This window comes from Porites lutea, chromosome 1 (assembly GCF_958299795.1).
Source record: "Porites lutea chromosome 1, jaPorLute2.1, whole genome shotgun sequence".
Lineage (NCBI taxonomy): Eukaryota > Metazoa > Cnidaria > Anthozoa > Scleractinia > Poritidae > Porites > Porites lutea.
This window is the reverse complement of record NC_133201.1, coordinates 14,119,595-14,136,099: the sequence shown is the minus strand read 5'-3', so window position 1 is coordinate 14,136,099 and position 16,505 is coordinate 14,119,595. Positions and strand designations below refer to the sequence as shown.

The following is a 16,505-nucleotide window of genomic DNA, read 5'->3' as shown; positions in this document are numbered from 1 at the left end:
GTATTGACCAATAAAAACGTTGCATTAATTTCTTCCGTCACAATTTGCCAAAAGAATACAAAGGATTGTGCACCTTCAGGAGGCTTCCAACATAAACTGCAGCACCGTTGTTTGCCGCTTTTCATAACCAGTCTCCTCTTACTACGATGATACAAGGACTCGGGAAAGATAAGTTCTTGCTCTAGTGGAAACTTCATCAGTTACAAGCAATCGTCATCAGAGGCAGGAGATTTTTATTTGCAATGCAGACACAAAAGTTATGTTTCTGTAACCTAATGAATACAATCACCCTTAACTGTGTAGTTATTTTTCTATTAGACTTAGTTTGCCCTTACGGTTTACTTTCTGTGACGGCGTGTTAAAACTACAAGCCACATTCCTAAAACAAGAGTGCAGGTCACTGCTTCGTCGCTCCATAACAAAGTCAACAGTTTTTCTTTGATATTGAACATTTTTTATAGAAATTACGGAAAGAAGACACTTAGTGTCCGGTTTTTTATCTTTAGCAAGAGCACCTTCTCTTTGACCTGTGGAAGCGATCTCTACTTCTATCAAAAGAAAGCCTTAAAACCAAAGAAAATTCAAACGTAAATCTCTACTCTAACACAAAGAAACAGAAGGAACTCGGGGCAAACGTGATACGTAAGGCTGACGACGGTCACGGTTATTTTTCAGTAATCATTATACCCTTGTTCGGAGTTGACTGGGTACAATGATTAGAGACCTGGAACATTCTTAAAGAATTAACCCTTAGTCTCGACATTTCCAATATCAAAAAAATACTATACATATAAGCGAAGCCTTGCATATTAATTAACTGGATAACAATGAGAAAAATAATAGGTTATTAAGCGAATGTTGCATCCCAGATGAGTTCTGTGTAACATGAGATTGAGTATCTCTTAAGCTTTCGCATACAAAGTACACGTTCAGCCAATCAAATTTAGGTTGGAATGATAAATCAAGGGTGCTAATAGTGAACTAAAAATCTAGCTCCTACAATAGAGAGGCCTAAATAATAATAATTAACGTGTCAGGTGTTTCACGAACCCTTTTTATACATGTCTTCGATGTTTAACACCTTTTGTCGTGCTGTTTCACGTACGGAACCTTCGCCAAGTACCAGAAACGGTAGATCAACCTGCGAGCAGAAAGGGATTGGACAATCTTATGGTCAAGCAAGACTCATATGATGTGAAAATGACCAACTTAAAGCAAAACCAAACCAACGAATTTAGAGGAAACTGTATTACAAGGACCCTATTTAAAACTTACAGTTAAACGGATACCCCCATTTAGAGGTCATGAGCCTCCGTAAATCCTTCCTTAATTTTCTCTAGATTTTGCATGCCGGTATTAAAGGGACATAGTCAGCTATGGGACCGCGCTGACCTGGACAATAGTTTTGCCAGTTTGAAAAGCGCTTACCTCAAACCGAAATCAAGTACTACGCGTTGGATATGTTACAGGTCTTAATTAAATTCAGGTTAAAATTTTTTAACCCAGATTTGATTCCCAATTTTCTCTGTCTTCTATCCCTAATTGTTCATGAATTAAGGCTAGGAGACAAAGAAAATCAAGAATCAACCTAGGTTGAAAAATTTTAACCTGAATTTAATTTTGTGATAGATACACCTGGAATTCCGCTACAATCTTGCCGAGTGTTTTATTTCATCTTTGCCCTTTTGCTGAAAACCTCTTTTTGAGCAAACTTTGAGTCATCCTGTCACATTATTTCATTATATTTGGTTAAACACAATATCCAAAGGAACAGCAAAAGAAGAGCTGGGAAACGTGTATGCGCCGGGAGGGAGAAATCGACTTCGTTTACCAAAATAACAAGGAAATCAATCAGTAACATTAGCGAGCAAATAATCGCTATATATATTTGAAAAATCGATGGAAAAGGTTACATACATTTGGAAAATCAAGCTTTCTCGACCTTGAACCTTCGACAATGTTTCAGACTTAGTGTCATTTCTCACGTCTACTGATTCTTCGAATTCGGAAGTATTTGTCGATGTTTGGCTTTCCCTAGACGAGTGCATCGTACATGAGTGCTCTGGTATAACGTAAGGTCTATAATCACGATTTTGCCTTGAATTTAGTACGACTCAACAAGGTTTGTTTACATATTCCAAAGGACTAAACGCTTTTCAATATAACACCATGAGTTGAAAAGCTTTTTCATTACGGTTCGTAGCATTGTTCTCAGGTCAGGGAGAATCTTTTCTTTTGTAATATTCTAACAATACGGGTTACGTAATTATGTTTAACGACATGCTATGAATTCTTGTTTGAATATCGATGTATAAGCGTTTTTGGCTATCTCGCCTATTGGACAACTGTTATTTTGTAACCAAACTTAGTTTAGCTCTAATCCTCAGAGCTTTATACGCTGTATTCGATCGAGGAGTACGTTGCCGGTTTTTTTGTCCTATGCACCGTATTCAAATTGCGGACACGCGGGAAAAAAACTGGTACCTAGTCATGAAAGCGAGGCGTTGCAGGATAAACAATTTTTGCAAATGAAGACTTTCAGTGAACTTGCAGAGTTTTTAGCACGGCTTCCACCTAAAATGACTCTGTGCGCATTTCTTTTTAAATACGATTACGTGGCATGTCTTCAGACTTAAATGGCTTTTTTTTACTGATTTTCTGTTGGCAAACAAAACGGACGTGCATATCTTTAAGGAAACAGGATGATTTTGTACGTTTCCGAAGCATCAGACGCAACACGACTAGTAGGCGATGACTAGAGAAAAGCTGCAAACATGTTGGCCCAAACTTAACATTGAGACCGAGTACGAAAGCCAGCTCACTATAGTTCTGTAAGACAGAAATAAAAACAGATCATGGTAAGAAATTAGCGACTGACATATGGCTTACCTCCGCCATTAACAAAACAGGTCAAGTCGAGATGGAAAAAAAGAAAGCGGCTGAAAGATTCATGCAGGAGTGAAGAGGAGGAGGATGTGTTATAAACTAATGTATGTACAGTATTGCAGAGGAATGAATTTAGCCCAAGATTTCAGCGTATCACTATTCTTCCTTTACTACTACAGTAAACAACATAACTTCTGCAGTGGAAGATGGGCTTTTCTACGAGATACCGGCTTAAATAGTGTCAAGATTCAGGCGCAAACAATCACTAAACAAATATTCAGCGGTTACGAGCTCACATAAACTGCTTGTTTAAATGAGATATTGTCAGTTTTTTTTGAAGTTATAACCTGACTGATGTTTTCTGTATAAACAATGTGCTGTAAATGATAATCTCACAGGTATTTGATTTTGCATTAAACTGGTTTTCCAAACTTCAAGACACTCCAGACATTCTAAATGCAAAGACGCCTGTGATTGAATTTTACACACTAATATAATGCAAAATGCCTACGAAAGCTACAATAGCTTTCATCAGTAGATTATTTAGTTCTTTAAAGAATCACACTACTTCAGCAGCAATGACGCAGCTTTGCACTGGAAGTCAGTGTTATAGACCGAGATTTTGTCAAATGGAATATTATCACGGCCTTTCGCCTTTAAGTAAGAGTGACAGTGACATGGCCTGGCTCACAAAGGAATTCTAATTGGGTACCTACTGCCTGTGGGAGTTGCATTTTATGTACAGTACTCCCTTTCTTTCCAGGAGATTTTCACCAAAACCACTACTAATCTCTTCTACCATACAAACTTTAGGGAATAGTGTACATAATTATTATTAAGGGTTTATATTTAGTATTGTAAAATGAAGAATTTTTTCAAAGTAGCTAAGTAGCTTTGCCCCCGTCTTCATTCATCACATAAAAATATATATCAGATGTTACAATAAACATGTGTTACAATAAAAAGCAATAGCAATTTCAAAGTTATTAAAAGTCTAAATATTACATTGCTAAGGTATACTTAAAAATTAATCTATTAAAAAAGCTACTTTTGAAGCGTTCTGTATTAATATGAGGTCTAACACTGGTTCTATTCCTAAGGCGCGAAGATGATTCTTTATACCTACGGAGTAATCTGTACAAAAAGGATGGTCACTGTTTAAATTTGTTAAAAAGGCGGCGGTCAGACTTCTCTAAAAGCACTAAAATATCATAACTGATTGATGTGTAGCGCCTCTGATAACATCTGGTAAGAAAACTTTGCCATCTGATACGCTAGCTGCATAAACTGGAAGGCCATACAATATTTTTGAAAGCACAATCGCATTAAAGAGATGATCTATTTTTCCTTGAGTGTATCCTTCCTTGAGCAGGCTTCTGATTATAAATAAACACTTGTTGGCCTCATGGAGCTTTTCCTTAATATGCAAGCTAAACTTACAATTACCTTGGATCGGATCATGAGTCCCAACAGTGAGATATTACTCTACCGTTTGATATTGTGTAACAGTGGATAGGCATTCGTGCTGCCTCTCCTATGAAGGACTAATTTTTTGCAATTACTGGTGTTACAATGCATGCTCTTAGCATTTGTCCACTCCATGAACTTAGACAAGGCAATTTCAGATTTATCTGGTAAATCTCTGGATATCATGACTAGGACTGTCGAATCATCAGCATATTTGAATAATGTTATATCTTTGTGCTCATCCATTTCTAAGTCATTTAAGAATAAATTAAAAGTGTATGGGCCGCTAATACTACCTAATACTACCCTGGGTGGTACCTTTGTAAACTATTTTTCATTGGCAAGTGATGCTATTATATACCACCCGTTGCTTTCTTCCTTGTAGAAAACTGACATACCAGTTAATGATACAAGGGTTAAGTGGACTACGTTTTAGCTTGTTTACTAAGAGATGTCGGTCCTGAGGATCCAAGGCGACTCATTCTTTGGACATGTGTTTCTTGGTGTAAGCTACAGAATCCCGGACACCAGATCCTACTCTGTTTTTCCTATTTGGCCTTGGACGTAGTTTTGAACAATGCAGATGAGTTATTTTCACCAATGTTTTGACAAGAAGTACTGTCCAACACTCCCGGGGTACTCAAGAGATGTTCATACGGAGAGGCTCCGCCCTGAAGCCCAACCCCTTACCCTTTTATAAACCATTTTTCACGAAAAAGGTTCGTCTTTCGTATGCCTTTTATTGACAAATGGTACCCCTTTCACATACCTTGATTAGAACTTTGTATCCCTTTTAACTGCTGTAAATGCATTTTCATTTAAATAGAAAGTTTTGTCAACTTTATAAAGCCATAAAATTCACCTGTTAGCCCTTTCACAGACCCAAATGACAGATTTCCCAACCCTTTATATACTTAACGAGTGAAATTCATACCCTGTCATATACCTGAACCCTGAAAAAGATATCCCTTTTGGGCGGAGCCTCCCCGTTGATCTCAGTGTCATTCCATACATATCTATGTGTATATATGCATGTCTGTATTTATTACTTCTTAAGGATCATGATTAATCCCATCGCTTTGGAGCGAAGTGTTATAAGTACGTTAGCAGAGCTTAACAAAAACCTCATGATTTCTGTCTGTGCAAAATAAAATAATTGTATCAAAATTAGATGCTACGTAGCGTGTCTTATGGCTTGCTATTTACCTGGTCTATTTAAGGGCATCATCTCAGAGAGCTTTTGGTAAAAAGCGGTATAAAGTTCACATTTTACTAAATTAAAACAAATGGTAATCGAAGGTTATGCAACTTTTAAGACAATGTCAGGACTGAGCACGGCAAGCTTCTGTTGCGAATAATTAAGTTCGAGTTTGGATCTATAAGACCATCATTTGGTTTATTTATGTACTCTTCAAATCTGAAATATTCAGGAACATGAAGTTAAAAATAAGAAATATAAAAGTTACTCGCTGAAATGTTGTAAGCTTACTGGCTAACAAGTTGAAAATTTGCGTGGTACTCCACAGCTCGATCGCTCCTAGATTTAAACTAGAAATTTAGTTCTAATTGATGTCTTTCATCAATAAAGACCAGAGAATAACGTCCTGGCAAACAAAAAACAAACATAACTTCATTCAAAACCTCAGTCACCTCTTCTTTCCTTTCTTTACTTGAACTGATGTTTTGATGTTTTGTTTTTTGATGTTTCGACGTTTTGTTCAATGGCAGAGGTCTCCTGCGTTGACAAGTACGCCATATATCCGTCGCTGATTTTATTTTTCTTGCCACCAAGATCTGCTTCCCTTTTGTTTTACAGAATTGTAGTGAGCTGGCTTTCGTACTCGGTTTCAATGTGAAGTTTGGACCAACATGTTTGAAGATTTTCTGCAGCCATCGCCTACTTGTCGAGTTTCTGATTCTTCGGAAACCTGCAATTACAAAATCATCCTGTTTTCTTAAAGATATGCGCGTCCCTTTTGATTGCAAACAGAGGAAACCAGTAATAAACATTAAAGGCTGAAGACATCCCACGTACTTGTATTTGAAAAGAAGTCCGCAGAAAGTCACTTCAGGTAAAAGCCGTACTTAACACTCTGCAAGTCCGCTTAAAGTCTTCATTTGCAATTTTTGTTTATCCTGCAACGCCTTGCTTTCATGACCAGGTACCAGTTTTGTGCCGCGTGTCCGCCATTTGTGAATACGGTACATTGGGTTTTTATTCCGAGTTTTCGTACCGGGCAGTGTATCATCGCTATGCATTTCTTCTAGGTTTTTCTCTTAACTTTAATTCTTTGTTTTGTCTTTTCATTGTTGTTTTTTATCTGCACTATTTCATTTGTCATGTTTGCTTAACGTCGGCGCATGGCTCTACGGAAAGAAGGACGACCGCTCGGGGTCTAGGCCTCACATCAACTGTACCGTTGATGTAGCCATCATTTATCCTTTCCTCTTTCAAGATAACTATTTCTCTGCATATTTGTTTTGTTGGGCACATAAAAGAAATTTTTTCAAAGAAAATTATGGCATTCCATTGCGGACAAGGCATATAGGAAAAAAATGGTCGAAGGCAGCTACACCACTAGTATTAACAAAGAGAAAAGCACTATGGAAGACGTTGGTATTAAAGTTGAACAGGAGGTGCAGATGCTCGACCGACGGTTCACCGATACATTACTGACACACTTCTGTTACTATCGCAGCCAACTGCCGACTGATGGTAGACTGATGATTGGTCAATACAGCGACCGACACTTGACCAATACTTGACGGACACTCCACCAATACTCCACCCACACTCCGCCGAAATATTGACCGATATGTCGACCGACACTCAACTGATATTCGGCCGATGCTTAACCGATACAGTCTGTATATCGGCCGATATGCCGGTCGACACCCCATATAAGCCACAAGATCGGTAGATCTTATAGTTTATATGAATTTGTGATTTTGACATTAAGTTTAAGATTATTTGGTAAGTTATCGTTGAGCTGATTTGTAATTGCTATTCCAACTATGTCACTATGTAGTTTCTAAAATTTTATAGTTCAGACATTTGGTTAATAGAGCAATGGTCCTTACTGCCCATTAGGCACCCAGCACGAGTCACACTCTGTTGTTGCGTTTTTTTATTTGGCGCTTAGCGAGCTGTGCAGATGGTAGCAATGAAGGGCTAATGTGCATCAGCTGACTGTGATGAACACTTGCAAGGGTGCTATGGGTGTTCACTTAATAAAAGTTTTTACTGTACAAATACAAACCTGAAACAGCTCTTTCCAGGCCTCCAACAAAGCACGTTCAAACTTCGCAAGTTCGTATTCTGTTCTGAAGGAGATAAACCAAGAAGACTCTGTGCCTTCTCCCTCGCTGCGCTCAAACTCCTTAAAAACAGACAGTGCAATGCTTTAGACTGAAGAAATAAAATGGCCGAAAATTGCTCTGTTACTAGCTAATTTACATCCACTTTCAGGCTTCATGGCTTCAGGCTTTCAGGCTTTATTTGTTTGTCTTGAAAGGTAACTTAAACTAATGCCAATATATTCAACATAAGGTCTGTACATCGGTATGTATGACCCTGGGGTATTGATCGTTTGGTTGATTTCAACAATGAAGAATGAAAAAAACTTCAACTTCATCTTGAACATTTACCATTCTTTTCGTTCCTACAGTCAGGTCAAGTTTTCAAGATCGGCAAATCCCTATTTGATCTGTGTAAACGATTAAGCATGCAAAGCCAGGTCTGGCCCTCGAATGCATAGGATATTTATTTGAGTACGCAGATCACGGCAGGGCTCTTTCATCATGTTGTTTTGTTAACGGTAAGTGACAGGTGCTATTGCGAATTAAGTTTCTTGGTTGAAACAATGTTTAAAATCTTTAATGAGATTCAGGAAAGTGGACAAGACTAACACTGCGGTGAGGAATTACAGACAAAAATTAACAGCGATGAACAGGGGTCAATTTAATAAACGTTTACAAGTGTAATTTACAAGGGTAGCTATTGTTTTAGAGTCTGAAAACAATAGCTGCACTTATGAATTAGATTTGTAAAAGTTTCTTAAATTGGCCCCAGGTTAAAGCAACACAGAGGACACCTCGAGGCCAGGTCATTTTTTCCACAATATTTAAAGGTAAAACCTCTCGGAATTAAGTGGAATCGACGGGTTTGTCGACACTCAGATGTGGAACGCCAATGAGATGCCACGCAAAATTCCCTGATCGGCTTCCAGCCGATGCGTAAGGTTAAGAAAGAGATTGTCTAATCGAGTGGAATGACTTGTGATGAGTGATCTCGTACATATTATTTCAGCAGTTTGTTAATTTTACTAGAACTAATTGATGTAAGGCTATTTATCGTAATGTCATTGAAGATGACAAAAAGGAGACGATTTCTTGAAGGCTTCTGTTAAGGCAGCCAAGACGTACTTTACGTCAATAAAAAGGCCAAATTTTCATTAAAAACTGAATCACTGGTTATTACAATTCTGGCGTTTTGATTGGCTTAACCATCAAGGCATATTTAGCAATTATTAAATGAGTTTGAGTATTATGGGAAGAATTATGCAGATGGAAGATGTTATCCCCCGACACTGAGGGCCGAAGTGATAATGTTTTATGGTCTTTTATTATTCATTCAAAATATTTCTAGATATTTACCTCCTCGTAGACTGTCTTTACCTTAGTGCCTACTTTTCGGTTTTAGGATATTAACAGATGTTTTTTCCTGCAGGTACTTCTCAGAAAGTAGATAACATTCATCGAGTATTATGTTTTGCGTATTCTTGAATTCATTCCGTTCATATTAATCAGAAATTCAGCAACTTCGTCTTTAGATAGCCATAAGGCCATTGTTTTAATTCACTCGTGAAAAACAGCTTGGCGGCCGCGCCTGGAAATGTCGTCGATCGATGGTCTATCTCCCAAGCAGCCTTGTTCCAATCAAATAATCCAATATACCATCAAATCGATGGTATATTACTCACATCTTCCAAATATGGTAAACACCAGTTGGTTAAGAAAACTGAGCTGGGAGATTAAAGCTAATCAGAAAAGGCAAAGAATAACAATTAGCAATTATTGAATGGGATTGTGTATGATTTGAATAAGAATTATACGGATCGAGGAGAATGGTATGAAGTGATATTCCATAAAAAATATCAAAAAATGTCAAATATTTTAAAAAACGGACGTTTCGGGTGTATAACCCTTCTCCAGTGTGAGGAAAACCATTGCACTACGCAATTTCCATAGACGTAAAAACGATCGAAATGCGTGCAAGATGTATATAATGTCACAGTTCAAATGAAACTGAAATTGATATTCAGACCTTTCCGCTGAACGGTGCCTAGTTGGAAAATCAACCTTATCTCACGCTGCTCTCGTTGTGTGTTAGTTCCACTGCACAGAGCCACACCAAGCACCTGGACATCAGAAATACGGTGGTCCATGAATTGAAATGTTGGGCCACAGGAAAGCCAGGAGTGTTGTTACGTATACTTCCCAAATGTTCGCTAAAACGAGTCCTGACGTTTCGTCCAGTCTCACCAATGTAAAGTGGGCATCGGCGGCAGGATATGTAATAAACAAGATTCCAGGACCGGCAGGTGAAATGGTCACGGATGGTAAAGGTAGATTTAGGACCTCGCATATTAGCCCACGGAACTTATCTGATAGCAGGTGTTGCATCAAGGACGCTGATATGCGCGGGAACCAGGCTGCTTAGTAGAAGAGTGATCTGTCGAATGGACCGACGCGTTTTTTAAACTGACGTCGTGCTTGTACGCCACAAAAGGTGGTTGTGGAAGGACACATCGAGTTTGCTCATCCGTTGATAGAATGCGAAAGTTCTGTAGTAGAAACCCTTTGATTTTGGTAAAAACGGGTGGTATCTGAGAATCAGGGCACCCTATCAACGGTTGTGTCACTCTGTTCGGATGGGTACAGTGCGTCATGACCACTAATAGTTACTGCTCTCTACATATCGTTTTCAAGAGAGGAAAGAAGATAAACGCGGTCAGTAAAGAATGAAACCATCTCCTTTGATCGCACAAGGAAGTCATGAGAGAGAAGCAGTCTTTAAGCGTGATGGCATTATTGCTTCAGAAATAGACAAGTCAGTAATCTTTGTAATAAATGGAAGTACGTCAGAGAACTGAGTAGAGATGACATGATTTACAAGCAATTTTTCCACTTAATCCCTTCATCTCAGTTTCAGTCAGGTGAAAACTGATGGAAATTCACCTCACTCTGATAAAAACTAGAATCAGGAACATAATTGGCGGGGGCAACAGCCGTAGATGCCACCTCCAATCTAATATTTGCTATCTTGTTTTCAAAGTAGTCGGCAAAGTTGTTAGCCAGTTCTTCAGCAGAGTTACAGGATGGATATTTTCTTTCAACTTAACCTTTAAGAGGAGTATCCAGAGATTTAAATAGCTCCCTCTGATCTCCTTCAAAGCCCACGATAATTTCTGATAGGTACTTAATCTTTGCCTCGCGTATAGTAAGATGAACAGTTTTACATTGTTGGATTTGTCAGTCCACTGTTAACATCATCTTGTGCCAGCGTCTTTATAGCCGTCTTCTCTTTGATTTTAGTATTCGTATCTCATCAGCGATCCAAAGGTTTGATGGACGTAAGATGATTACTCTCTGCTTGACAGGTGTGTGTTTATCGAGAGCCGTAGTATGTGTCGTGTCGTATCGTATCTCTCAACTACTTCTTCAAGAGATGCCGTATAATTCCTGAAACGACAAGAGTCCAGTACATCTTCTGGAGAGCGAGACATATTCATTCGCTTAAGCCTCCTATATCTGATTTCTTTCTTCTCAAAAGGTTGTTTGGCCAGCATGATCGTACAGCGGACAGCACCATGATCTTACATATTAGGGACAGATACAGCTAACTTATGTACCAGATTATCCTCAGACCTAGTGATAAGGAGATCTATACATTAACATCACTTTAAAAATAAACATGGAAATTGAAGTCACCAGCGATGAGTATCTTTCTTGTGTCAACTGCAAACTCCTTACGAAAACTTGTAAACTCTTCAAGGAACAGCTGAATGGTCGTGCGATTTCCACTCGAAGGAGGAGGTCGATAAACAATATTGATTCTAATCGATTTATTGGATGAGTTTCGTACGTGTCCACGAGTTCAAATGTCCTAAATTTTTACACAGGGTTTCACTTTCAGCTGCAGAGGCATTTTACCACTTGACTGATTTCAATTGTACCAAGCGCATGGTTGTTCTTGAGGCACAATGGTCCAAACAAGGACTTGTTATATCGGGTGCAGAGTACCAATCTTGTCACATCCCTCATCCTTATGCAAATTCCAAAATGTTCACTTTCACATTCCAATTGCCATCGATAAAACAGATCTGGTCTTCTTAAATGTTTGATACTAAACCATTCATGAAATGAACTCAAACTAGCATCAGTCCTACCAATTACCAGATGGTTCAGCTTGATTGTGGAGCTAAACCAAACGTCTGTCAAGCAAAAACTTAGCAAAATCACGGAGACCAAGCGGTCTCTGACATGTGCTTATTACTACCACATTACGTTTGTGGCTCGTCTGAGTTCACATAAAGCCTTTATCGATCGCAGATTGGGATGGGGTGGCGCAGTGGTGAGAGCACTCGCTTCCCACCAATGTGGCCCCGAGTCATATCCCGACATGGACGCCATATGTGGGTTGAGTTTGTTGTTGGTTCTCTCCTTGGCTATGAGAGGTTTTTTTCCGGGTACTTCTGTTTTCCCCTCTCCTCAAAAACCAACATTTCCAAATTACAATTCGACCAGAAATCAGGTATACGAAGAACCACTATGTGGTTGTGCTACCTCCAAATCATTATTAATTTCTTTATTTATTGAGATACCGGAGTGCGGTATTCACCAAGGTCGACAACAACTGTATAACTGCTTCGGAACTCAACATACATCTTCACATCATACGAAAGCCGAAGTCAATAATTGTTTTACTATTCATAAAAAATATTTCTTAACAGACATACCTCCTCGTAGACTTTCTTCAAAACTTTGGCCTATTTCTCGATCCAGTTTTCTATTTTTTCTTCCAAATACTTCTTAAAAAGTAGATAACATCCATCGAGCAATATGTTTTGCGTATTCTTGCAGTTCCTCCGTTCAGTTTCAGTCAGAAATTCAGATATTTCGTCTTTGCCTTGATACCCATGAACGCCATTTTTTTTGTTAACTCGTGAATAAACAGCTGGGCGGCCGCGTCTTGAAACGAGGTTTATCCACGGTATAAAGCCCAAACAGCCTCGTTCCCATGTCACTATACCATCGATCAAACTCGATCAATCTTCCAAATTTGGTCAACCCCAGTTGGTTATAAGGGATTAGCCAGGGGATTTGAGCCAAACAGAAACGGCAAAATATTTTGAATAAATTAATAGTAATGACTCATACCCCAAGCTATTCAAATATGGTCAGTTTACGCGCCAGTTTAAGACTTTGGGCAGAGACTTCTTCAATGTCTCAATGTCGAAGACATTACTGGAGAAGGTGAAAACGATGGAGGTTACTAGTTGCACCTCAGAACTAAGGCAAATGGTTTATTTCCAGTTCCAAGAACTTGATATGTCAGATCAATGACAATGAGATATTATTGAAAAGGTGTTATCAGGGTACCCAGCTCTCCATTCGTGATAATTATAATACAGTAGTAGAAGAAGATGAAGTCCAGATAACCTGTGAGTTCTGTGATTGCAGTACAACGAGGAGCAAATTGAAATCGTCCTGGATTTAAAGGAAGTAGCTTAAGATTTATCGCCGGAAGAGAGGACCCCGACAAAATGCTATGTTGCATGGACCTTGCCTAGTCCCTAAACCTCATAATTGCGCGTGGCCGCTGAGTTTCGGGTCACGTGGTCCGAGCAAGTTTTTGAGGCCTAGACAAAGTCGGACAAGTGAGACACTGTTTCACTTTGGGCTTTGAGATCTACTTTGGAGATCTGTCAATCACTCCCGCATGCGGCTTTCTCGGAAATCAGAGAAGAAAAATAAAGCATTTGACAACAGAAGCTTTAACTAGAAATTTTCGTCGTTTCGTTGCTTTCGAGGACTACCTCGCGTAATAAATTCGGACAACGAAAAGACTTTTATGGGAGCCTTTAAGATGTTAAAGTCCTTGTTCAAATCACCTCACGTAAGAGGACACCTTACAAACAAAGGAGAAAAAGGGCCCCATCGTGGAGGGGGGGGGTGTATTTCAAACGTCTGGTTAAGAGCGTCAAGTAGAGTTTATAGAGAACTCGTAAGAATGCCAGGCTGTACAAGGTAAATGGAAATGTAAATCCTTGCCTCTTAGAAGTCTTGCGTCCTGAGTCCTCTATGCAGACCGTCTCCGCTCACAATGACCAAGTCTTCCCCATTGACTGTAGGACCTTCGGTATGTTTTGTTTTACGTCTGTCGGAATTTCGTAAGTCAAGAACATACTCGGTTCTCCCGTCTCCAGAAGTGATCCTTAAGTATTTCTTTGGGCTACTCTCCGTCAAACATCTTCTGCGTAAAATTAATGGGTTTCGAATACTTCTTCTTGGTCTGGCATAGACAACAAATGTGAAGGAGGGAATGGTTCTTTTATGTCTCCACTACCGGATGCAAATATCAAGGGCTTGGAGTTCCAAGTTGCCTCTACTTCAACCAGTACTGTTTGGAACAGCTCAGCAGTGACCTACCCCTCACATTTGAAGATAATTGGCTGGGTTGGTCAGCAAAATAAAAAGTTAACTTAATAGGCTAATAAACAGGTAGATGATTTAGGCAGCTTACATGGGCTTTGAAAGAATCTAAAGAGCAGTGTTCGCTAAAAACAGAAGAAGGTAAATTGTTCCACTGAATAATTGTTCACGAGAAAAAGGATAGACACTCAGAGGACAGGCTAGTTTGAAGCAGAATGAATCTTTTTGAGTGCGGACGACGTCTCCTGATATAAGCCCGTGAGAGTAACAGAGAGGAGACCCCGTGTGATCTTAAAGAGGGCCATGAGCCGACTGTCAATCCGACAATGCTGTATGGGAGCCATCCCAGGTCTTCCAGCATGTTGGTGATGCTAGATGTGTTGTTGTATCTGTGCAGGCACTATCGAGCCGCCTGGCGCTGTTTCCTTTTGATCTTATATGAACCGTTATTCTCAATGCCATGGCGGGGGTCCTAAACACTTGAGGAGTACTCAACCTGGGGGCGAACTAAGCCTTTATAAGCTTTGGCTTTTAACATTGACGAATTTACTTGTAAGTTTCTTTTAAGGAAGCCAAGTGTGCGGTTTGCCTTGGCTGTTATCTCGTCAATGTGTCGATTCCACTTTAGATCGTTTCAGAACCATATACCCAGCTACGTCTTTCCCACGATCAACCTCCCTTAGTGGAGTGCCATGCAGGTAATAAATATGTTGGATTGGGGTTTTAGACCGCGAAATCCACAACACCTCACACTTAGTGTCGTTAAACTCCATCCTCCTAGTTGCCTCCCATTTCTGTAACCAATCAAGGTCATCCAGGGCCATCCTGGGCCATCAGGCCCAGCGGCCTTGTGTGGCTTTAGGTTATCCAATAGCATAGCGATACCAGCAGTTGTAATTCAAATGGGTGGCATAGATGGCGCACGGTTAGGGGTATGGTCAAAGTTGCTTCACACGGAAAGGTACATGGCTTGTGAACCCTGATTGGAAATAGCTGTTTAAAACGGTCGCCTTACCGACTGCATTGGTTATTAAGTTGCCCTGATGTTTTAGAGGTGGTACCCCCGTGCTGCCAGATTTAAAGTGCTTAAACAAACCCCAGAGCCGTTTGTTAGCTCCCATCGAGTCTTCGTCATTCGTTGGGGTAATACTCTCTTCCATGTACTGCCAGTATGCGTCACGAAGCTTCTTTTGGACTTTATTCTTAATGGTCTTGTAGCGAGGATCCTTTTGCATGTAGCCTATCCCTTTTCTTCATGGGGCGTTTCAATGAGGGGGACATATACATGTATGGCAGGCCACTTCTTGAGCTCGTAAACCTATGTGGTATGAATCGCTTGATACCAGCGGTCAATTCCTCTCGAAATCTAGACCACAAAACATTTATTGACAGATCGCAGTCAGTGGAACGCACGACAGTTACTACATATTTAGACACGTGTTCTTTAAGGCCATCCCAGTCTGCTTTCCTATACAAGAGAAACATTCTTTGTTGTTGCTTGTTGATTATTGCTTTGATATTATCCTCAACAAACACAACATCATGATCACTAATACCTGGGATGACTTGAGTCTTCACGTCTCATGTGGTGAGGCCTTGCCACCAATCCGTTGGTTTTCTAAACTCGTGGCGTCTCCTTCTTCCGGGTTATAAAAGGCACAAACATAGAAGGCGCATGATGAGTTAGAGGTGATATTGGAGTCGCTGAGCACTTCGAAGGAATTTGTTACATCTGTACTGTGATAGGATAATAGGGGGGAGCAATTTGGACTACAGCACAGTGGACAGGACCAAAAAGCAAAAGCAGCACTTCCATTAAAGGTGGTCGGCGAGACTATGTTGTCGGTAAACTGGCATGCAAGTGACTCCAAGTTATAGTTCGTTTGCATAGTCCACACATAGGGTAGTCCTTGCTTGCAGCTGATAATGCAGGACCAGGGTTGATCGAGATATCGCCGCTCAAGAACATCAAGATCCACACCAGGCTTCGAGTTGGAGTAGGTTCCGCCATCTTGAAATTCACTCGATGAACAATTTAAACAAGAACACTCTCCCATGCAAAGGTAGAGTTATTTGAATTGGACAGAAGATAGCGATTAGTGTTTCCGGTAATTTTAGATGAGATAGTAGAGATCTTCTGGTTTGTTAGACGTATTAATGTCCCACATAGAGCAATGAAAAGAGGAGCAAAAAGCTTGGTGACTGCCATTGCTGGCAACTGCTGACCAATCCAATAATGGAATAATTTATGGCGGAGTGGCGAAGTCGACAACACCAAAGCGGAAGGCTATGTAGCTGAGACGCCCAATACAAAGACTGTATACATTAGAACTAAGCATATATATGCAAGAGGATTCAACAGCTCAGAACCTTGACCTGCATTACGGAAGAGTTGACGTAGGTGTAGAACAGCGGCCCAGACGGGAGGCTGCACC

At 40.0% G+C, this 16,505-nt stretch overlaps 1 protein-coding gene across 2 annotated transcripts in view; it reads right to left on the bottom strand.

Annotated features, from left to right (window-relative positions):
• Positions 1-278: 278 nt before the first annotated feature.
• The window catches only part of LOC140945680 (pleckstrin homology domain-containing family M member 2-like), a 202,316-nt gene continuing 186,089 nt past the window's right edge, over positions 279-16,505 (bottom strand). For both annotated transcript variants that reach the window (XM_073394713.1, XM_073394721.1), the window contains exons 25-26: positions 7,614-7,733; positions 279-1,141 (exon numbers count right to left, since the gene is read on the bottom strand). In XM_073394713.1, the coding sequence (XP_073250814.1) occupies positions 1,043-1,141; positions 7,614-7,733 (219 nt within the window). In that variant the 3' untranslated portion in view covers positions 279-1,042. The remainder of the gene's footprint in view (positions 1,142-7,613; positions 7,734-16,505) is intronic.